Source organism: Balaenoptera physalus (genome assembly GCF_965194825.1).
Source record: "Balaenoptera physalus genome assembly, chromosome: 12".
NCBI lineage: Eukaryota > Metazoa > Chordata > Mammalia > Artiodactyla > Balaenopteridae > Balaenoptera > Balaenoptera physalus.
In genome coordinates, this window is record NC_138897.1 from 13,955,570 (window position 1) to 13,980,488 (window position 24,919).

The 24,919-nt window shown below is 33.1% G+C and overlaps 1 protein-coding gene across 10 annotated transcripts in view; it reads right to left on the minus strand.

Annotated features, from left to right (window-relative positions):
• RELCH (RAB11 binding and LisH domain, coiled-coil and HEAT repeat containing) overlaps window positions 1-24,919 on the minus strand; it is a 121,199-nt gene that overhangs the window by 23,132 nt on the left and 73,148 nt on the right. For 7 of the 10 annotated variants that reach the window (XR_014251739.1, XM_082416915.1, XM_082416914.1 and 4 more), the window contains 11 exons: window positions 22,504-22,644; window positions 21,900-22,064; window positions 19,542-19,689; window positions 15,331-15,487; window positions 14,580-14,703; window positions 12,704-12,752; window positions 10,575-10,654; window positions 7,390-7,496; window positions 6,296-6,395; window positions 1,892-1,974; window positions 1,029-1,092 (listed from right to left, as the gene is read on the minus strand). Coding sequence is in view for 9 of the 10 variants with exons in the window: in XM_082416915.1 (XP_082273041.1) it covers window positions 1,029-1,092; window positions 1,892-1,974; window positions 6,296-6,395; window positions 7,390-7,496; window positions 10,575-10,654; window positions 12,704-12,752; window positions 14,580-14,703; window positions 15,331-15,487; window positions 19,542-19,689; window positions 21,900-22,064; window positions 22,504-22,644 (1,218 nt within the window). In the remaining variant the exon portion in view is untranslated. Of the gene's footprint in view, window positions 1-1,028; window positions 1,093-1,297; window positions 1,381-1,891; window positions 1,975-6,295; window positions 6,396-7,389; window positions 7,497-10,574; window positions 10,655-12,703; window positions 12,753-14,579; window positions 14,704-15,330; window positions 15,488-19,541; window positions 19,690-21,899; window positions 22,065-22,503; window positions 22,645-24,919 lie in introns of those variants that run through there. The other 3 variants (XM_082416913.1, XM_082416911.1, XM_082416910.1) reach the window with 2 other exon arrangements.

A 24,919-nucleotide genomic window follows, 5' to 3' on the forward strand; every position in this document is an offset into this window, starting at 1 on the left:
ATTTTTATTTTGGGATTTAAGAATATGTTGAAATTCTGCCAAGACTGCAAGCTTTGCAGAACAATGTGTTTTTTTATTTTGCTCCACCGGTGAAATATATAAGTGAAAAAATGGAAAACATTTTTTCCCACAACTAACATGGTTGTTTAGTTTTTGTTATAAAAAAAATCTATATGACAAAAAAATTTTACAGAACAGTTTAATATATATATATATATATAATTTTTTTTTTTTTTTGGTAAAATGTCTATGAGTTGGAAAATCTTGTTTTTCATTTAAGTGGCTAAGTGATATGCCCACAAATAATTTACTTTCTAATGTATAGGGTTTTTCATTGTGTAAGGACATGTCCAATTTGATAATAAAGAATAAAATTCTGATAACTAATTTTGAGAAGTGTCTTATAGTTAATGTTGCAGATAGAACCTAACAAACTGAAAATTAAATCACAAGTTTCTGAATCAAAATACATATTTAGGGAGGAAGGCTTTGGTAATCTGCTGAAACAGGCATGACAGAGGGTTGTCACAGTGATGTGTGGTGCAAAAAAGATGATACCAGTCTACGACATGACTTGCAGCTTGATTATCAATGACAGTTACAAGAACATAGGTACCCTCTAGCCTCCGTTCGTGAAACTGAGAAAACCTGTCTTCAAATCTGCACAAACTGGCAATTGGGAATTTATGTAGACTATCCAGAAGTCTACTGGATAATAGAAGCCTTTGGAGCTAAATCTGCTTTGAAGGATTATTCAAAACTGCAATATCCAGATAGACTTAAAATAGAACATCTGAGAGTTGGCTTATACTTAATTTTCTAGTTGAGAAGAAAGACTAGAGATCGCCTTAGCATATGAAAATATACTTTTGGTAGGCTATCATATTTTCAAATACTGAGATCCTCTTCTGGCCCGTAAGTAACTAAGAAATAAAATGAAAGGTATGATGCTACCAGGTTCATGTATAGTAATGTGTTATCATCACCTCAACAGTACATAGATTAAATAAATTCCAGTCATTTCCTACCTCTCTTTGAATAACTGTTTCCATAATAGTGCCAAAGGCTGGAATTGTGGCAATCCTGACAGAGCTGTTAAAATTAAAAAAGAAAGAAACTGAAACTTTCTTTGAGATGAAAAACTGATTATTATTAAAATATATATCAAAGTAAGTACAAGGTAAATATACTGTATTAGTCTCTAGCAATGACAAATTAAATTAAAAAAAAAGCAGACCAAGAAGAATGCTCAAAAAGACAGACAGGATAACTTAAGGTCGCAGTCTGTGAAACTCACAATTCAGGATCACTGGACAAGGTAACAAGGGCCGGAGCAACCCGCTTGTCAACTAACGCTTCACTCATGCCTCGAAGAGTCAGCTGTAAACCAGTCAACATGCAATAAAAAATGGTTTGGTAAACTGGAATGAGAACTGGGTTAGCTGTGACTGAGGATGGGCAGGCAGACTCATTGGCCTTTCTTGGTTTAGTCACCCACACGAGACATTAAAATGTTAAGCCTCTGGTTCATGCCACTATACTTACTGGTAACAACATGTTAGTGAGATTAGCAGAGCATCCCTTCTTGGCTTGGAAGAAATAGTCCATCAGCATGTTTTAAGTTTTGGAAACATTTATTGAGGACTAATAAATACTACTAATATATTCTTTTCAATATATGGCCTTGTCATTAGGCTTACTGTGAAGGTTGACTTAAAAAAAAATACATGAATAGTAGTATAATAAAGTTTAAAATCAAGTAAGCATAATTCAATATTATTATTTTAAAGAGCTAAATCTATTCTTCAATGAATTTAAAAGCTGATGGTTATTTCTTGACAGGCGCATTTTGAAAGGGATGCTGAATGTAAAAGGCAGGAACGACACTTACATTTCAGGGTCACTGGAGAGAGTTATGAGAGCAGGAACAACCCTCTGAGCTACCAGAGTTTCATTCACCCCCTTCACCAACAGCTGATTGGTCAGCGCAGGGGGTATTCACAGGTGATGCATTGAAAGAGCAAACACAATGCCACAAGAAGAAGAAAGGAACAACCAAGAGAAAGAGAGAAAACACAAAAGCAAAACCAAAATTAGAAGCTAAGCAAATATTGCTACTAGAGTGCTTTATAAAGGCAGAGAATGCTTAGGAGAAAAATAAAGCTTACACAGCCTAGCAGTCCCTGTAAACAGTTTGTTACCAATTCAATGGCAGTTTGTACTTTTGGTCAAATAGTCTATGCTATTTCCATGTTCAATTTAAAAGAAAGCTTTACCCTTTTTTTTTTTTTTTTTAAAGAAACCAAGAAGAAGACATACTGGGCTCTATGGTTAAATTCTTTAAATAAATCTGATACAATTTTGTTATGACCAACAAGGTACGAACTGGACTGTTTTTAAACCAAACTCAAATGGCTAGCAGCCACCACTAAATTGCTTCTGATTGTTCTAACGCAAGTAAATTTAAAAATCACACACAAAAATTCCCAATCTTTTACATCACGTAGCTTTATTTCTTGAGGTACAGAAATATAATGCAGCCTAGTGGAAAGTACTTATTTCATGTGGGAATCAGACCTGGGTTCAGACTCTAGCTCTCCACTTATTGGTCATGTGGCCTTAGCTATATTACATAATCCCTTGAAACTCAGTTTTCTCATCTGAAAATGGTGACACTATCATCTACCTTAAAGGATCATTGTGCTACTAACTACACATAATATACTTAAGTATTGTGTCTGACAAAGACTAGGCATTCAAGAAATGCAAGTTGAATTATTATGACTACTCAAAGGACATAAGATTTGTGATATATTTGGAAAAAGAAATTATTAATTAAAAAATGTTTTTGTCTGGTCCAAGTAGTTAGTTAATGTTTACAAATAGTTCTTTGTTTTGCATTTCTCTAAAAGCTCAAATAAAAAAAATACAATGAGCACAATTAGACCTATTTCTATAATCTAATCATAAAACAGTTCATTTAGCAACCAACCCTAAATCGCAGAATAAGAGGACAATATTGAGCTGTACGCATTGTTTTTATAAAAATCACGGAATTTTATGAGTTCAACAGAAAAGGGTAACATCCTAATCCTACATTCTCTATTTCAGAATGTAAACACAAATTAATCCTAAATGCTAATCAATCTCTTCACCTTGTAATGGAACTAGTCCTTATGGAAGATGGAAGATGCCATGGAATTTTTAGTAACAAAAACGCAACACTGTGTTGGGTTAACCATTCCTCCTACACAGCACATCAGACAGCAGAGCTCCCTTTACTAGAGATTTTTAATTTTACAATAATCTGTTACCATTTAACAACTGATACACTTTAGAACCTACTTCAGTATTCTGAAATAATTTTTATTTCAACAGAACCATGGATAATCAAGGCAGGAATAAAATGACAAACGAACTTCTGTTACTACCTTAAACATTACAGATGTCAGGTAGAAAGAAATAGGGGGAAGAAGTTCAAATACATTAAATACAACTTTCTCCTCTGTATCATTTTATAAATAAGGTAGCTTAGATTCAAATTAGTAAAGTGTACCTTGAAATGTCTATCTTGTGCCAGCCAAAAAGCATTAAAAAAAAAAAAAGGATAATCCAGGGGGCAAGTTAATTTTTCATTGCACTGGAGTTTTTAGGTTTAATTTATTAAGCTGGAAAATCGGAAGGCAAAATTTAAGAGCTATTAATTATTACACATTTTAGACACACTTTATCATTTGATTTTTAAACATGATGAGGTAAATACAATTATTATTAATGTTTTAACAGATGAAGAAACTGAGCCTGAGAGAAGTTAAATAACTTGCCCAGGGTTTTAGAGCCCAAAAGAGGTAGAGCTAGAAAATAGACTCAGTCACATTTGTCTTAAAAGCCCATGCCTTCTTTGAGTTGTGGTCTTAATGTTACCTGATTTATCTCCTTATGATTGATGTAAGAAATCATTATATGAAGTTCTTTTCTGCATCGTTTGGGAAATCCATTATGTCACACTGGAAGTCACATAATAAAGTCTCTTTTATAAATCAATTTCAATAATAATTTGTTACATCAAGAATATATTGTCTCTTATTTAACAATGAGAATAATATGACTGATTAGATTTCCCCTTTTTGTCCTGCTGTCTGAAAACTCAGAGCTAAATTTAGTGTTCAATTTCACTAAGTATCTCATATTATGTTCCTGGTATATCCATTTATTGCTTTCTTCTCGGTAGTTTCTGGTCTCACATTAAAAAAATTAAAAATTTTAAGTGATCTGTTTTTTATGTTTTTATTTTGAATTAACTCATTTTGGGGGTGGGGAAAGCAGGCATAACTGTAAATTATAAAGTATTAGTATCAAAAGAAATCTTATGAAGTAATTATTCTTTTAATACAATATTATTCAAAATAAGCCTCACTGACAAAAAAGTAACTTTAATTTTTCCTACTAATGACTTTTACTGGCATGCTCAGTAAAAATCTTTTTATCATAAATGAACTTGAAAAATCATTAAAATAAGTCTCTCAGATTAGACTCAGAAACTCATAATCAACCTGAGAGAACACTGAAAACTGCTTAAGCATAGGTATAGTTTCCAACCAGCACTGACAGCAGACATAGAAACCAAAACCAGACAAAAACCACATGTAAGAAATAAGGCAGAAAAAACCCCACAGAAACAAGTAAAAAGGGAGGACGCTTCATTTTCTTTATTTTCATTTATATTGTATGCTTCACCAGTATATACATACATTTTATAAATAAATGGTTTAAGAGAAAGAAATAGCTGTTATGGTCTTAGAATAAAATCCTATTAAGTGAGTACATTAAAGAAATAGGATACTTTTTTCTTTTGGGGGGCAGAGGAGGCTAAAGAAAAACTTTTTTCTTTCATGGTAATAATTATTTTTCAGTATATTGAATAATCAAAAATTATTTATACCCAGAAGGCACTTATGCTAGACATCTAACTGAATTTTTAATTTGGAATTTATCTTGACAAAGAACATGTGATTTGTTTTTTTTAATCAAATATGTATAATTGTGGGAATAACATGTTCACAGGATTTTCAACCTCCTCATAAGGATGGAATTTTCTTTAGATTCCACAGATCTATTTTATATATTTAAGAGTTTTAGAAGGTATATATTTTAAATCTGTCAGTGCTCTATCCTTTAGATTGCAATTTATCTTAAATTATGTAAAAATTCTGAAATTCAGGAAAAATTGAATTCTCTAATTCTTATGAAAATAAGTGCTTTAAGATATGTTAAGAATCACATGTGTATTAAGGACAATTTTAGTTTGGATAAGTATACTTTTCCTAAACTATTATATTATTTTGTGAAGTGACAGCATATTAAAAAAAACAGTAATCATAATGATAGTTAACATTTATTAAGCTCTTATTATTATGTGCCAGACACTGTTTTAAGACCTTAGAAGTATTAATTCATTTAATATTAACAAAAATCCTTTGAGATGGATACTTATTATTATCATCTTCACTTACATTATGGATGAGAAAACTAAGGCACAGAGAAGTTTGAAACTGGCATTAAGTGGCAGAGACAGACACTGAACCCAGCCAGTATGGCTCTACGAGAAGACTCAAGAAGAGTAAATAACACTCTAAACCAATTTTAGTGCTCAAATTCAAGTTCTAGAAACATATATATATATATGTACACTAGGCTAACATAATTTCCTCTATGATGGATAAAAAGATAGGTATTCCAATTTTCATACTAAACTTGGGTAGGTGGCAATTTAAGAAAATCTAGTTAAATTATATGAAGTCTCTTCTGTCTTACAAGTCTATGGGCAGTTAATGTATAGAGATGTTGTTATTCCAGATATGAAAGGCGAGGGAATAATGTATTGAATCCAACTATATTTTACTCATGAATCCAACTATATTTTACAACTTTAAAGATATCTTATATTGTTTTAGTTTATTTTAATAGCCGTGTGCCTCAGTAAATAGAAAGTATAGCCAGGAAGATTTACATAGGATAGAAATTAAAATAAGATTTAAAAGAAATTCTGAGAAATGGAAATGATAATACAATAACATTCAAGGAACCAATAAGGCTAGAAAATAATCTGAAATGTACCAAAGCTAAATTTCTGCCCCATCACACAGTACACAACTAGATACTCTTCAATGCCATAAAATATACATCAACATACCATAGTATGAAAACCCTCTCTGCCTTTTTAAGAAATATTCCCTCTCCCTCTTCCAAAGAAAATCATTATGATCTGAACCAATAGAAGCATTTGTTTACATACCTCAAACATTCTAGCAGCAGTACATCTCACAAGTGCTGAAGTATGGACAACACCATACCATAAAACAGTTAACAATAACTCATGGTAGGCTGGATTTGCACTGAAAGAAAAAAAAATCAATGCTAAAAGTGAGAGCCACATAGTTCTGGTTTAAAACATAAAAAGGTATATTCTTTCATTAAAGTCTATTTTGCCTTACTGGTGTATTGAAAAATACTACATTTATAGGAATATTAATGATAAAAATATTGGCAAAACATATAGAATTACTATGTATGGTTTAATAGGTTACATCTAAGATTCTTTAAAAAAGGAAGTCACCTTATAAAACTACAAACTTTTAGCATATTCAGGAACTATACTTTTAGTTTCTCTAAGCATTTGCAATTATGATAGATATTTCAACTCTTTAATAGCATAAAAGTTAAAATTACAAAAGAATAAAGTAAAATAAAATTTATTACTTATGAGAAAAAAACACTGGACTAAGAGCCAGATGGGTAAGTTATAACCTCTGTGGGTTTTAATTTCTGCATCTATAAAAATCTGGGACAATACTGTCCTATTTACATCATATGGTTGTTTGTAGGATCAATTAGGATAACTCAGATCACCTATGTGGAAGGGTAAGTTGGCTGTGAAGCCTATCCAAATGTGGGACAGTATTATTAATAAACACATAAGTAAAGAATGAGATAAAACTACTTAAGCAGCTAGATGATGTGCTTATGAGGGACTAGGCAAATCAAATGGAATGGAAAAAGGAGCCTAATGAGCTGGCTTTCACTCGGGGCTCCTTTTCCAGTTTTGGGATACTGAATTTTCTTCAAATCTGTACTTGACTTTATTTCTCCAACTGCTTCAAAGAAGATATGTCTGTATCCTTTCCCCCATTCTTTTATTATAATGCATTGATTACAGAATATTAAGAATGTACAAATAGGAAAAACTAAAAACAAACAAAAAAATCTTCAGTCTCAAAACCAAGAGATTTGGTGTGTATGCCAATCCTTTTAGACTAAAAGTATGTACTCTATAAATCTAATTTTAAAACTTTACATAGCTTTTAAAAAACTATAAGCTATTATTTTTACCCCAGTTCCACAAAAGAAGCTTTCAGGCTATCAAGAGGAGCATGAGATAATGAAAGCAAGGTCATTACATCTTCTAAGAATCCAATTAACAGCTTTCGGTCTTCTTCCTACAGAGGAAAAAGACTGATAATGAATTTCCACGCAATCAAGTAGAACTAAAACCATAATTTCCTAACTATAATTAGAAAATTTTACCAAATAAGGGGAAAATATCCTAATTTGGGAGCATTTTAATTAAAGATATTTATTAAGCATATCTATGATCACAATGGTATGAGGACAAAGACTATCTTGATTCACAGATGTAGACCTGTGCTGTCCAATATGGTAGCCACTCACCACATGTGGTTACTTATATTTAAACTAAAAATGAAGTAAAATAAAAGATTCAGTTCCTGAGTTGCACTAGTTACAATTCAAGTTGTTTAACAGCCATGTGTGGTTAGTGGTTACCTTATTGGACAGCTCAGATACAGATTACTTACATCATTGCACTATCGATTAGATAGTTCTGGTTTAAAACATAACAAGGTATATTCTTTTATTAAAATCTATTTTACCAATTTTACTTCCCATTAACTCTGGCTCTAAATACTTAAATACAAACCACTAAAATAGTTATCCTCCTAAGAGTAGAAAATTGATATCTGAGAAATTATTAGTGGTGAGAAGCTTCACACTTGCTGAAATATAGACCACTGTGTTCTTAAAACAGTCGCACCCTTGACTAAAAAATAATCTTTACTTTTAATCTTTCTTTGACAAACCATTATTTTAATAATCTGAAAATGTTTCTTTCTTTTTTCTTACCCAGTACTGTATTAAGAAATATGTTAGAAAAAGCAGGTCTACTAAATAGGAAAGTTAAAAAAAATAACTGTATGTTAAATTAACCTGAATCTGTAAGGGAGGGAATCTGACATTCTATCAGAAAATAAATATATATAGAGTCAGGTATTTTGTCTTTAGGTCTTTATTAGCTCAACAATAAATGGCTTCTGTATATATCAATAGATCCATGAGGAAGACTAGATTACCACCTACCTTTTTTCTACATGGTCAGGTTAATTTAGAATGAGGTACAGATAAGTGATTGACAAAAGTAGTGATCAGCATGAATAAAGGATGGACACAGCAGTTTTACAATATGCCAGTCTACTTAGGGAAGAACTCAGACACTGACAAACCAGCATCAGAGCTATGTTGGAATATAGATCTCTCATTTATAGTCGCTTACTATATTAAACAGAGTATCCATAAATTTGGAAGATAAACTGTAAATCTGAAAAAACTTAAGTGTGAAATAAGACCTATGAAATATACTTCTAAATGAGCATGGATTCCTTTGATTTGAAAATTTACTATAATACTATTTCTCAGCTTTGAAATTTAATACTGCTCATGTATTTGATTCAAAATAGGTTTTGTTTACCAAAGCAATCAGGGCAGTGATTAACTCTAACAGAAAATTTGGTTTAGTAAGAAAAATATTAACAGCTGGTGTGGGCAATCTAGGACAGCCACCTCAATTCACATTTTGTAACCAGCAGGAAAGTTCTTATCTCTTTAGATATTTGGATTTCATACAGTGGCTCAAAAAACATGTCTTTATTCATTTATTCAACAAACCTATACTGAGGGACTACCATGAGGCAAACTTTGTACTTCATACTTTATTATGCCTTAAAATACCATTTATGGTAAAAATCAACGTACTAACCAACTGCCAGAGCTTAAAAATGAGAGAGAAAAATATTGATATCACACTTGTTATTATGCTGGAAGAGCTTCTAAAATTAAAGAGGAAAATGGTATTCATGCTATTGTGCCTCGTAATATGTGCTAGGACTTAAATCTCCATGAATTTAAGAATAACAATAGATACAATCTGTTAAGGTTACATGACTTCAAATATTCTAAACACAGGGATTCTCTGTGTATACATATTATGGAGTAGTCTTAGAAACTAGTGTAGAAAAGTTTAAAAGAATACTGTACTACTTTAACAGAGTTGGAGCTTCTGTTGCAAGGTATCATATGATACTGTAGAACTATATTTTAATATTATAGGATGGTTCAAATCTGTTTTGGAAGAAGAGTGCAATAAATATGAACTGCTGTACTCTGAATACAAAAGGCAAAAGAAATTAGGTATTAATTGGGTAAATTTGGGAAAAAAGATCTTCCTGTTTGCTTCTCACATTCTAATTCCTAAAAATGCTTTATCTTAAGTCCGTATCTTCGCCTCACAGGTGGGACTGCCTCACACTTAAAAATGACTGATATGCCTTAATAAACATAATGTGTTTACTTAAAACAATGTTAAGTAGAGTGAGGTGGTCTGTTACATTGGTGACCACCAATGAACCACATCTCCTGGCTCATGCTCTCATTTAGTTCCCTCGTTTTGAATCTGGGCTGGGCCTGTGACTTGCTTTAAGCAATAGAATGCAGTAGTAGTGATGTGCTAATTCCAAGCCTAGGCTTTAGCCTAGCAGATTCTGATTTTGCAATTTTGGGAGCCCTGAGCCACCATGTAATGAGTCCAGCTCTGCTGTTCCACAGGCCCTGAGGACAGAGAGAGGCCCTAAGACTACATGGAGACTGAAGCTCAGCTATCCTTGCTGAACCCCCTACCAACCAACCGAGTGAATGCAGCAACACAAGCCACTACCAGCAAGAAGAGACACTTAGCTGAGCAAAGACCGTGAGCAAATAAAAGGGTTATAATAAGCCTTTATGTTTTGGGGTAATTTATTATGCAGTAACAATTAAGAAAAATAAAGTATTACTAAAAAGTACCTTACTAAAAATGATGATATAGTATGCTACAGCATTTTGTAGTTTGCTTCACCTAACACATGTGCTTTGTTTGTTGTTTATTAATGAAAAAATTACCATGAAACACAAAGAAATTGCTAAATAAGTGCAATCTAACACCTCTAACAAAATATCAAGAAGCACAGAATCTCTAAATTTATTTGTCCAACAGAGATTTTCCTCAGAGACGATTACTGAAATATGCTCCCCACTGTAAATTATTTATTGAATGAAATGAATAAATAAATTTTGTTTTCATTTATGGGTAACATTTTCAATTATAAACACATTAAAAGACGTAATATTAGCTATCTTTCTAAATAGAAAGTGCTTTACATTTTCCAGCAAAAGAATTTTTCCCTTACCTGAATATAACATGTAAGGACTCCTGTTGCATAAATGGGGACAGTAGCTTTAGTGAGGACCCCATTTCCTGCTGAGGAATCTAAAATCACAAAAACAATTTAAAAAATCTGAGTATGCTTTAAATGTAAAGCAAAAAGTCATAGGACAAATTATACTTAAAATTACAACTGGTTACAAGGCTTACAAATAAAAATTAAAACACATATCCACTGGTGGTTGTGAAAATATTATACAACTTAATACTTTTCAGAGCCATTAGCATAAATAGTTTTGATAGATGGGAAAAACTTTAATAACCAAAATGAGATGCTCTACTGTTATTTGCACAGTCAGAAATCAGCTTTCTTGAACACTCTCCCAAGTGCCCGTATAAGCAGGTCTTCATAAATTGTCAGGCTTTCAATTTGCAGTATTCAGTAAAACGTAAAGGCACTCAGCTGAAAGGAGGCACCCAGATATACATTTTACCTGCTTCCAGATATGAGATACTACTTAGTTTCCAGTGCTAGCCTAGTTCCAGAGCTCCTCCTGCATCCTGTATAGGGATCTGCAGCCAGACAGAACCCTGATTATTTTCATGGAGTAGGGAGGCTAAGTAAAGCATGGGGAGAGGGGAAAGTATCCAATCACAGGCGAGTGGCCCGTGACTACTGTTAACATAAGAGATTTTCTTATGCAGCACGCGCAGATGATTTAAAAATAAAAATGTTCCAGAGGTGATATGACAGTTGCTATTTATAGCACCACAGCTCTCACTTATTGATTTTTAGGCACTGTTTTAAGTGCTTTACATTTGCTTTTATGTACTCAAACTTTTTACTTTTTTTCTATTTTTATATGGTTTTAAATTCTTTTCAGAAAGTAGTACATAAAGAAATTGATTTGAAAAAATGTATTCAACTGTCCTGAAAGAATTTTCAGCAAAAAAGAAAGTTCCATTTTCATATCAATTAGTATTTGAGGTTTGTTTATTCTCTTGGTAAGGGTAATTTTCTCTTTTGGGGAGTACTGATGTTGGTTGACTGCGACTATGGTAGCTGAGAGGTAAATCTGAGGCTAGGAACATAAGCTTAAGTTGAATTCACAGATACAGACTGTATACACAGTGGTTAATAATCATTTCCTATATGAACAGCTAAATATTCACAGCTAACTAATAATTGTAAAAGCTATCAGTTTCCAAAAATATATAAATATTCTTCACCAATTTATCATCAGAATTAATAATTAACTAAAGAGATAATACCAACTATTAGGTATTCCAAGCATTAACCCTTTAGAAAGCTATTAAATATAAACTTTGGGAAGCATTTGTCAAAAAAAAAAATCTCATCGACATTTTCAAACTTCAAGGGAATCATTTATTCGTTCTCTAACTATCTCTGAGGACAGCCCAAAATGGAGTTCTTCAGATGACTCAGTTCAAATCACTAAGGTAGGACTGAGATAAGAGTTACCTATACATTCAAAATCAACCAAGTTTAAAAACAAAACAGGGGGGCTATACATTTTTGTTCCTAACATTTTTCACAATTCATTCCTAAGAAATTAGAAAAATACACATGGACATAAGATCCACACATAAAGGAGTCCTTAGGCCAGCGTTGCTACAATTAGACTTCTTATGACAGATAAGTGAAAACTATGAACAGAGGGGCTGGAGCTGCCCATTAAAGCCTGTAGTTTCTTTAAAATCTCATGTTTCATTTAAAAAACATATATGTGTATCTTGCATTCTCTTCAATTACAATTTGTTTTAAGTTTGAAAAGTTTTAAGTAACTAATTATGAATTAGATGCTCTTTATTTTTTCCTTTTCAGTATCTCGAATATACCACTTCAACTCTCCAAGGGTACAAGTACTCAGTTTGAGAAGCTCAGCCTTAGGTCAATTTGATTACGGTGAAGGTAGATATTTACAATCAAATTGACAAAGATTAATCTTACTGCCACCCCATGGGGAGGATATTAGATGTGGCAGAGTTGTAAGACCAAGAATTCCATAGTATAAATCTTCCTTTTCAATTGTACTTGCTAGTTTATTTATACACTTTACACACAATGAATAAAGTATTTTTCTGGAGTAAAGAGATTCAATTGTTTTTAAAAGTAATAATGAACAAACTTACCAATATTTTCTTCAGACAGTCTTAAAATCTCCTGGAACTGAGGTTTTACCTAAGCAACCCAAAGAAAAGATCCAGAAAGTCTCAAGTTCAACGGACCAATCAATGGTTAAATAAATAAAATGTTTACTACCATTGCTACTACTACTTATTTATTTATTTTGTTTTATAGACCGTTGATTGAAGTAGTCAAAAACATAACAATTCTTAAGAGCCATAGGAAAAAAGAAGAGTTAAGTTACTGAAAACAACACCTTTTAGAGAGAAAATATTTTAAAAAATCAATTCAGGTCAGCAAGTTTTCTGAAGGGCCTTTAGTTCCCTTCACTAAATTAAAATAATTTCCAAGGTAATTTTAAGTGCTTGAAATTACTACCTCCTAAAACTGACCTTGATGTTAGAAAGGGTATTTAGGCAGATATTATATGATTAGAATTATTGAAAAAATTTGCTGTATATAAAAGGAATGAAAATGAAATTCCATTCATTTAGGGTATTCAATAAGTAATATATTCATCATGTGATATCCATCAGCTTAGATTAGTCTTTAACTTCTTTTAAATTTAATTTTAAACATCAAGTACAGAATTTAACATTAAAATTTTAAGTTAAAGCAAATGCTTGTTTCAATTTTTTACTTTTAACATTATTGGATTTCAGATTTCAGGCCACTGAAGTCAACCACTTACTGTTAAGTGCTAAAATGAACTCCTAATTGTTTTTGTAAAAAAAGTAAAATAAATAACAGCTACTTCTTTTGGAGATGTCAAACAAATTGTGCCAAGCGTGATTACCAGTAAAATCAAATTATATTTGTTTAATAATTACATGTTAGTGAAAAATGTAAAATGATTTTGTTTCTTCTACAATAACATCAAGCTCTGGTTTTTGTCCTCCTATTGACAGGTCAGGCATATTAATTTACAAATTCAATTTAAACTGAGATGTAGACCACTGTGAAAAGATTAATCTACAGAATCAGACTTATAGAATTAAATGACACTGAAGCAACTTCTTCATCTCACACATGGAAAGATTAAGCACAGATACATTAAATGATTTATCATAGGATACAAACATAACAGGGTCATAACCCATTTTCCGAATTTTGTCCAGTCCACTATACCAAACTGTCATGCTCTAAATGTTTCAGTAACTACAGATTTAATAGTAAAGAGCTACACAAAATTTTTACCTTTTAAATGTCTTGATTAACATTTGATTATAGCAATTACATCTTTTTATGTTTTTATTAGAGCTCTAAAGAACTGGCTTAACAATGTGCTATGAAGACAAATGGATTAACAGGATTGAAGAAGAAAGTGGGACCTAAGGACATTCCAATTTAATATCTAAAACTACAGAATAACCTAGATAGGCAAATGCGACAGTGATTGAACTATGCAGCATTTATCTCAAGTGTCCATTCTATTCCAAGAGCTTGTATCTTGTAGCAAGTATTCTATACAAGCTGCTTTGATTCTATAATCACCTGAAGTTTTGACTAAAGCATGCTGAGCAAATGGCTGCTTCCTGAATCTGTGGTAGATGGTAAAGTACCAGAAGCACATTCAAAGAATCACAGTTGAGTCCCCTAGCTGATACTTCCTATGCTAGAAAGCTTTGAGATATCCACAGTGAGTAGATCTTATATCCATATCTGTATACAAACTAAGTTTTGGCTAAATCATCTTCTGAAAATCAATAAAGAGAAGAATATTACCGGCTAGAATTTTCTTTTACTATCACAGTTTTCTAAGGTATTAAAAGATAATTTGAATAAAGGAAGGGCTCACGCTTTTATTTACTCTGCTATAGCATTAATTAACACATTTCTATGTCTCTTGCATATAAGAAAACATGGAATACAAGTTTTTACCTTAGTGTTTGTAAAAATTTTGCCAAATGTCCGGCAAAGGCGCCAGAAAAATCTGGAGAATTCATGGACACAGGCAGTTGAAGTAACATTAATTTTGCCAACTATTTCTATAAGCTGTGGCAACCTGAATATGAAAGGAAAGAAAAATAGGCAGGGGTACAAATAAATTACTGTTTCCTTGCCAATTTCTGAAACAATGCAAATCTAACAATATCTTCTGTTCTGCTTTTCACAGCCAGTAAAATTGGAATGCAAAGGAGGTGTTTGGGACCCTTTGCAAAGTCTTCAGTTTATATTCTATAAATTTCTTAAAAAAAATTTTAACTGATTGCCATAAAATATATGGAATCTTAATGGTAGGGTTCTAAGTATGGAGTTAATGAGACTCAAATCAATGGAGCTGATATTTCATACAAGAGCTTGGCTAACATGGCATCATCCACTTTAGCCTCAAAAATGAAAAGTCTGGATGTAGTTTAATATCCATCACCACTTGTAGACAATAAGGCAGCAGATAGGTCTTCTGACATAATACAGCAGCACCATCTTCATAGATAAATAACTACGTATCTAGTAGTATAAATCTCCTCTCCTAAAGAAATTTACCATAGATGATGCCAAGTTATGTTTTGCTATTTGTTTTTTAATATTTTGTTATATTTTGTCCCTCAGTGCCCAGGCTAAATATAGTGAGCTATCTTTCATTCAACTGATTGAGATGTACCAAATGAATACGGAGGTGGTAACTTACAATTGATTGACAACCCATAGTAAACTCTCCCAGCCTGTTGTACCCTCGTGTTCCAGCTGGTAATCATAAAGTTGTAGCAGTACTGCCAATTGCTCACGACTTCCTATAATAGTAGACACATCTTGAAGAGGCGACATAGGCCGAGGGAACCTAGTCACTACAAAAATTAGAAGCAAAATAAATCACATAGAAAATGACAGTTTGGAAAGTTAGCTATTCTGTCAAAAGAAAAGTAAGGTTCTGCCTCCTAATATTTATTTAGCTTATTATACACTTTAAATATAAAACTAAAATATATTAATTAAACCATTTTTAGAAAAAAATGAAATACAGTTGATCCCTGTACAATCAGGGGTTAATCCGCCTACAACTTACAGTCAGCCCTCTGTATCAGAGGTTCTTCCACATCCACAAATTCAACCAACCACAGACGATGTAGTACTATAGCATTAACTATTGAAAAGTATTCACATATAAGTGGACGTGTACAGTTCAAACTCCTGTTGTTTAAGGATCAACTGTAAATTTTTGTCACATGTGAACAAATTTAGCAAATCCCAAAAATTAAGATTTTATGAGACTAAATAACTAGTAAATGAATATTGTAATGAAAGAGCTTGCCAGTGAAGAGTAAAATTTCACTTAGTTTAAATTAAAATTGGCCACAAAATAAGATCTCAGCTAAAATGTGGATTTGAATTTGGTTTTAAAAAAATAGAAATACTTGTAATTCCACCAGCCTGTTTATGTCAAAAACTAATAACTATGATAAACATTTCCTTCAGGCAGCAAGAAACTAATAGGTTGACAGCAGGGAAAAACTGTTTAATAGCAGAGAATAATGACCTAAAATACATTAAAACTTGAGCTGAACAGGCTTCTTAAGTATTTAATCTCCAATGTTAAATGATTTATTTAAAAAATGTTCCATAGTTTGATAAACATTAAGTTACTATAAAGTGTTAAAACCAGTGACCAGTAAGATAAAGCAAAATTATTATTTAAAGATGTATTATAAATATTATAACCAGAGTCTCAGGTATATACTTTAAAAGTTTTGGGGGAAAAACTGAAAACATTACTTTTAAAATTATGTAAATAAAACATGAATATATACTAGTATATTGTAAAATTTGAACACATCAATAAAATCTATGATTCTACAGATCATAATTAGATTCCAGGTTATTAAAGAACAGGTCTTAGATGGCTGTTAAGTGAATAATGCTACCAACAGCTCATTAACTGCTGAACAGAAATTCCTAACGGCCTAGCAACTCTTGCATAGGGGTTAACACCCTAGAAAGACCCAATTAAGGATGCAGCATTTTCTCAAAACATATTAATGGTGTAATGATAATTATTAAACTTAAGAAAACATGAAATAACTTTAAAAATGCTCAAAGACAAAATTAAGATGGTATTGTCCTCCTATGCTGCCCAAGGCTTTTAACAATATCTTAAGTACAGATAAAGGTTATCCCTTGCTAGCTGAAGTCTCCTATTTGCTATCATAATACACATACAAACAAACAAATAAATGAATTTAGGTAACATGGTATCCCATACTATCTGAGGTTTCTGCTTGAGTTGTCATTATCTCAACCTAGGAATCAAATAGATTTGGATGGTGAGGGATATCTGTACTTCATATTTCTATATTGTCGAAGCATATCTGATAATTTCAAAAAGGATTATATCATATTGGTCACAATCTGCGATACTATGATGGAATGTATCAATATATTATTCCTTCAAAAATACTGACAAATTATTGAAAAATAGTGGAACAGTTAAAAGTAAATCAGATAATGTCAAGATCTATTATAGGCAAAGTGAGGTCCAAAGATTTAAAGCTAGGTACAACAGAAGCAAAACAATGTCAAGAAATAAGCAATTACTTGGATAACTCAGTTCTGACAGATAAGCAATCAGAATGGTTCAGGGACCTCAAAACATTATTCTATTTAAAAAGATTTTAAAAATTTTGAGCATCTAACTTGTAACCATACAGAAAAGTCCCCAGAACGCCATTTTAATAGGTATTTTATTGTCAAAAAATTACCACAATTATACAAATCCAGCAAAATAACAACTGTTATGACTCTTCAATGTATTTCCCTCTCACTAGAACGTAAGCTCTTCATGGCAGAGATATTTGTCTGTTTTGTTTATGAGTGTATCCCAAGTGTAAATATTAGCTAGTGCTCTGGAATTTTCATTATGTAAGAGAAAACTATTAAATCTTCACTTGTAATAAACTGTATCCCAAATTATACAGATGTACATACAGACACAGAGACATAGATATATAGATAGACCCTAAATAAGGATATAATATTTCCTCATTTATAATAAATGTATCATAACCTACATGTGAGAATAATAACATTAACATTTACAGCTACTATTAAAAGTCAGAGGGTCAAATTAAGTCAATAAGAACTTAAAAGATTATTTCTGGCATGATAAAGACATAATCACAAGGAAAGGTCACATAAACACCAGAAGGAATATGTTCAGGATGGTAAAGTAGTTTTTAATATTTTCTATCTAATCTCTAACATGTGCTTGGCAATAGGTGACATTTAAGAATTATTTGCTAAATGAATGAATGATAGCAAGTGCTGTGTGTTGAACTGTGTCTCCCTTAAAAATTCATATGTTGAAGTCCGAACCCCTAGAACCTCAGAATGTGACCTTATTTGGAAATATTGTTGTTGCAGATATAATTAGATAAGATGAAGTCATACTGGAATAGCGTGGACTTCTAATGCAATATAACTGGTCTTATAAAAGGGAAATTTGGACAGAGACAAGTGCGTGCGCGTGCACACACACATACATGGAGAACGGAATGTGAAGATGAAGGCAGAGACTGGGGTGATGTATCTACAAGCCAAAGAACACCACAGATTGCCAGCAAAACACCAGAAGCTAGGAGAGAGGCATGAAACAGCTTTTCCCTCACAGCCTTCAGAAGGCACCAACCCTACTGACACCTTGATCTCAGACTTCTAGAGAGTTCACTTCAGAACTGTGAAACAATAAATATCTGTTGTTAAAGTACTAAGTTTATGGTACTTCGTTATGCTGGCCCCAGCAGAACAATACAGCAAGATAGAAAGAAAAAGAGAGGGAATTAGAAAGACAGGAAAGTCCCTAGGCAGATGAAGTGTCTTAATGAGTGAAGGGGTAGAACCTAAAGTAGCCAGCTGTGAGTGCTTTATGAAGATTTATCTTAAAAGTTTGAATTTTCATTCTCCTCAATATCATTAAAAAATATTAAACTAACTCTACCCCATCCATTCTCAATTTTCGAAGTAAAACTGGCATTCTAACAGTATACACCATTTTTATGCTGTGCTTTGTGTATTCTTGGACACACTGCTTCATATCCCAAAGATTATAGGTAGCCCAGTTTACTTTACATGAAAACAATAATTCTAAAAACACTGTGTGTTGATTTTCTCAATGTTATAATTCTTTTGTCTATCAGAAGCCCGTAAGAGACACGGCTAATTCACAAATCTGAAAAAAGCTGCAAAGGAATCTCATACATAGTAATAACTTGTCCATAGCCATTTATCCTGGGGGTTAGGTGCAGTGGGGCTACCACGTGCCATGGATCAAAGGTCACTTACTAGTTAGCTAGACTTTGAGCTAAGAAAATACTGGCTCTTGCTATCAATTTCATGTATTTCTGAAAATAAATCATATTTTTTTTTTGGAAAAAAAAAAACTTGTGCTGCATATGCTTATATTCCTATCAAGGACATAGCAGGAAAGAGTAATTACATTTACCTTCCCCTACTGAAAATAAGATGAAATAGCCGGGGAAGAAAAAATATAAAGAAAGTGGAAATGAAAAGCTTCATAAACTGGCCCTGGTAACTATTAATTCAGCTCTATTAATGGAAGAAAACACTTATTTTCTATAAAAAAGGCTATAAAAAAGGCTCTATTTTAAGAATGGAAAGAAAGTACAAATATTATAAAATAATACCGCGAGGCTTATCCATAAAAGATGGAGCCATGTAGCTCACCCCAGATATCATACAATCTGCGGCCATGCAGTTCCACACATATGATACATTTTAGTAATTATGCTGTCACATAAAGTGACTCTTACATTTTTAATCAGAAACGATTCTTTGGGAAGCTAAGCTGTTAATATACTACATCTTCCTTCCATAATTTAAGTTCAGTACCTTCTATCTGTGGCACTTCACCATGAAGCTTGGCTTTGCTGGAGAAAGGTGCGTTCTGTAGCACTAATGCAAAGAGAGATGGGATCAAGGACTGCAAGGCAGACAGATACATGTGGAGCTTATGTTCATCCAGCCCGTGCTCTCCTTCCTGAAATACAAGGAGGTGAAAGCTAATTTTAGTCTTCTGACGTTATATATTTATGATGTTCTTCCTTTCTGTGGCAAACAATCAGACATTTAAGGACATGTATGTTAGACTCACAGCATCACACCTAATGGAGATGACCATGAATCTTTTCTGAATTTCTCTGAGTATGTGAAAATGTGAAGTACTAAGGCATTGTGGAAGTAATAGAATCTTTTGTATGGAAAACTTTAGGGTGAACATCAGTCATTTCATTTGTATGGAACTTCTTTTACAGGTTTTTTTCTTTTAAGAGGGTCTTATCTTTTGACATTTTATAAGTCAGGTTAAAGAAATTAAAGTGAGCCACAGGAATCATTTTAAACGCTCAACTGCTAAAAGAGCAGCAGCACTTGCTATTCCTAACTCCTTTTACAGATTTGGTGACAACTGTATTTGCCAGCATTGGAAGCACTTTAAAACAATTCAATGCATAGATAAAATGTAGGAGAAGAAATGTCAAAAGGAAACAAAAGAAAGAGATAACAGAAAAAAAAAGAGTAAAAGGATCACTATGGTACACAGAAACCAAATATTAAACTGAAAAATAGAATCATTAGAGAGGAAAGCATTTATTGCTGTTCAAATCCACTTGAGATGTCATTACTATATTATAAATAACAACTGTGTCAGAAATATCAGATATGTTAGTTTTTTATTATCAAGTTCTAAATTAGTTAATTTCTTCATGGAAGAATTACCTTGTGTGCTGCATACTGAAGCTATGTTTAGAAACAATGTGGAATTAGCTGTGTTGTGAAATGGAGCTAAAAAAAAAACAGGTACAGGGCTTCCCTGGTGCTGCAGTGGTTAAGAATCCGCCTGCCAATGCAGGGAACACGGGTTCGAGCCCTCGTCCGGGAAGATTCCCACATGCCGCGGGGCAACTAAGCCTGTGCGCCACATCTACAGAGCCTGTGCTCCAAAGCCCGCAAGCCACAACTACTGAGCCGGCGTGCTGCAACTACTGAAGCCCGCACGCCTAGAGCCTGTGCTCCGTAACGAGAGAAGCCACCACAATGAGAAGCCTGTGCACTGCACGAAGAGTAGCCCTCGCTCGCTGCAACTAGAGAAAAGCTCACGTGAAGCAAGGAAGACCCAATGCAGCCAAAAATAAATAAATAATTTTTTAAAAAACCCAAACAAACAAACAAACAAAAAAACCAGGTACGGATAACTCTCAGATAGAAGGAATGCAAATATTAAAAAAAAAAAAAAACTTAAAAAAATTCCCTAGGTTTCATAAAAAGGAGTACTTCAGTCGAGTTGTCTATTTATAGTTTTTTTAACACCCATTTTGAAATTTATAGAAAAAACAGCCCAATTTTTAAATTAAATGAATACATGTGTATACATATAAGACTATCTACAGAGTAGTTAAAATACATTATGTTAAGAACCTTTAAAATCTGGGGGTAAAAAGGGCAAGAGTTTGGTTTTAGAGACTGATATCAGATCCTGGTTCTGTCATTTGACAGCTTTGGGACCCTGAGCAAGTTAATTGAACACTCAGTTTCCACACAAAAAAACAAAATATAATTCAAATGGTTATAAGAATGAAATAATATATTTTATTTATAAAGTATCTACCTTAGTGGTACATAATTAATATGCATTAAAGAAATGTTTTTCTTCTAGACTCTAAAAGAGACTTTTAGTACAAAAATTAGACCAAGAAGTTTCTATTGTTTCTTCAACTTTTCTTCAATTCTTTTCCTTGGGAAGAATGGAAAGTTCACTTTAAAAAGTCAGGACATGAACTACTGCAGTGAAAAAAAGTTAAAGCATTTTGACACTGTATAAATAAGAAAGCTTTAGAGACTCATATTTTAGTCATCTCTGCATTCTGGGAACTGATGCTGACACTTTAAAATATTTAAGTCTTCAGAAGAGGCTAGGAAGAGGTAGCACTGTGAATAGTATACAAGTTAGTGCCACAAAGGTGCTATTTTAGCTAAAAAACGGCAGATCATGCTCTTTCTCCTCTAGCTTCAGTCAAGCAAAACTTCCTCAAATCTCCCTTGGCTCCAGACCAATAGAGTCTTTAACAGGTAGTTAATAAGAATGTTTGCTAAGTGGTACTTTCTGTCTTTGTTCCCCCAACATTCTTTCAAGATGCCTTAGAACACACCTTTTAAATTTCTATTAGCTATATAAATAAAGGAAGTATTTACCCTGAGAAGTTTTTCAATCTTGTTCAGCAATGTAGGTATAAGATGAGACTGTAAATTTCCAAGTTCTGTAGTCCAGGCAGCATAAGCTGGTAAAAATACTTGATGTGTTGCATTAACTACTCTTTCTGAGGGATCACCCAAGGCTGACAGCAACAATTCAAAACCCTGCCAAAAGGAAACAGGCAAAATGTAGATTTAAAACAAAAAAACCTAAAAAACATAATAATATGTAATAAATATACACTGCAGTATATTTAGCAGACATTAAGCAAGAAAGAAAACCATTCGTAATCCTACCCTTCCCAATTTCTTTAAAGAAAAATGTCATTTATCGTTGATGGGGAAACCAAAGAGAAAGGGTGGTAACGTGGCATGCTTGTTGCCAGTTTACTGCCACAAAGCTGTGGCAGATACTATAAATGAATCAAAGCATCTCCTCCTTGAAATAGCAGAATTGAAACCAGGCAGCCAACTTCAACTGGTTAAAGTTGACACGTCTGCCATCCCTACTATAGATTATAGGCTATCTGAATCAGAGATTTGGAATATTATACTATTTGGAATTTTATAATGAAATAAATGGGATTCATTCTGAAAAACATACCTGTTGATACTTGTCTGGATCATCAATGTATCCCATAATGATACCGAGGCTTTTGATCACAGCTTCTCTTACCAAATCTGCCTTATCTTCCATTAACATCTGTTGCAACATTGAAAGAACCAAGGAGCTACGGATTTCTTTCTGAAAATAAACAAGAACATGTTTTACTATTTATTTACACTAGCAGCAGAAAAGGATAGAAAATGACAGATATCCATGTATTCAAAAATCTAGATTAAATATATATTAACATGTTGCTATGTTTGCTTCAAGTCCTCATCTTTGAAAGACATGACATTACAGATACAGCTGAAATATCACTCTCCTCCACCCTCTCCCCCTTCCTCCAACTCCCTCTCTAAAGATAACATCTACCCTGAACTTGGTATTAATCATCTCCCAGCATATTTTTGTATTTTTCTAAATATGTGTCAATCCCTCAAACCTTTACAGTGCCCTTTTGGCAAATCAACAGTCAACACTCTGCTATAAACAGACAATGACTCTTCTACCACTACCTGTACAACTCAGAGAAGAGCACTGACAGTCATAACAATAGGAGGGATTACAAAAATCACTCTGGTAAGCAAAACATTTGCCTGGGGTAGGAGTGTGGAAACATAAAATCCTGGTGTTCTATTTTCTGAAGAACTGAGAAAAAATATTAAAACAGGATGATAAAACATGACAGTAAACTTTAAAAGTGCTTAAAAAACTGCATTGATATTTTCAGATGCTATTTAATATAATGTCAACCACTGTTGTGTCTTAATTTCACACAATTTTTTCCCATGGTTTTAGCCTAATTAATGTCTGAGGTTAGAATAAAGTGTTACTGTTATACAAATTCTTGCCCTTCCTTCCCTTTTTTTGTACCGTTATTGTAAGTTGACAAATTTATAAAATTCTTTAAACTTAAGTTACTTTTACATATAATAGTTAAAATAAAAGGATATGATCATTTTCATAAATTTACAGTGTGATCTGGTATGCAAAGCAAGGTCTTAAAAGACATTTTTAAATGACCTAGTTTTTGTTTTGACTTTTAGAGACAAAAATATATGTAAGTTTAGCAAATTTTGGTTACATTTAGGTTGGTGAATATGCCTTTTGGTACAGCCTTGTTTATTTATCCTTTAGGCTAAAATTGCTTCCCCCAATTTTTTTTAAAGTGTATTAAAAGGGCTTTTTGGTTAATATCAGCACAGGCAAAAGGACAGAGGTAAGTAAACTTCAGCTGAGTATTTGCTTTGCAATGATCTAGCCTGAGGTCAACTGTGGCAGTTAGTTTCAGTATGCTAAGGGAACCCACAGGACAAGTCAGGATGCTTTACTCCATTTAAGCCATGACCGCACTGAGGTTTTACTGTTACCAGTTACAGTGGGGAACAAGAAAGTGGAGGTCCATGTAGGAAACATTAAGTCCATTATTAATACTGCTTAGCATTCTAGTACTAGGAGCAGTGTGGAACAGTTTCCTTCTTCTTCGATAGCATGTGATGTTCATCTCTGTCTTAGAACAATAAGTAATAGGATGCTCAAACTCACTCATGTATATCTATCTATATGATTTATCACAACAATAAGATAATTTTCTCTTAAAAGATAGGCAAACATTAAAAAAAAAGTGATTATGTCCAGTTGAAGTATGGCAAGATAAGAACTCCAATGCACTGTTGATAGGAGTACAATCTGTGCTATCTTGGTTGGGGGCAATTTAACACTGTCAAAATAAAAAATGCATATGTTAAAAGCAGCAAGATACACAGGTATTAATGGTTTGTGAAATTTAAAAATGAAGATTCCCTTGTGTGCATTTTAAAATTTCACATACTGTTAATATCTCTGTATTTTGCTTCTTTTAACACACAGAGTGATTAATTCTGGGTAAGAAAAATTTAAATGATGTAAAAATGCAAGCTGGTATATGCATAAATTTTTATTCTCTGTAAGTATTAATTAAAAACCATTACCCATAGAAGTAATCTTTGGGGATAATGACTAGGGTCAGGGAAGTCTTTGACTTTCATTTTATTCTTTTCTATACTGCATGAAAATTTATTTTTAACAAAATAAAAAAAATGTTACTGGGAGTGAGACTATGAATTATTCTTTATATTTTTCTGAATAAAAAACCAAAAATTTTATTTATTTATTTTTTAAATTTATTTATTTTATTTATTATTTTTGGCTGTGTTGGGTCCTTGTTGGTGCGCGGGCTTCTCACTGTGGTGGCTTCTCCTGTTGCGGACCACAGGCTCTAGACGCGTGGGCTTCAGTAGTTGCAGCACGTGGGCTCAGTAGTTGTGGCTCACGGGCTCCAGAGCACAGGCTCAGTAGTTGTGGCGCATGGGCTTTGTTGCTCCGTGGCATGTGGGATCTTCCCGGACCAGGGATCGAACCCGTGTCCCCTGCA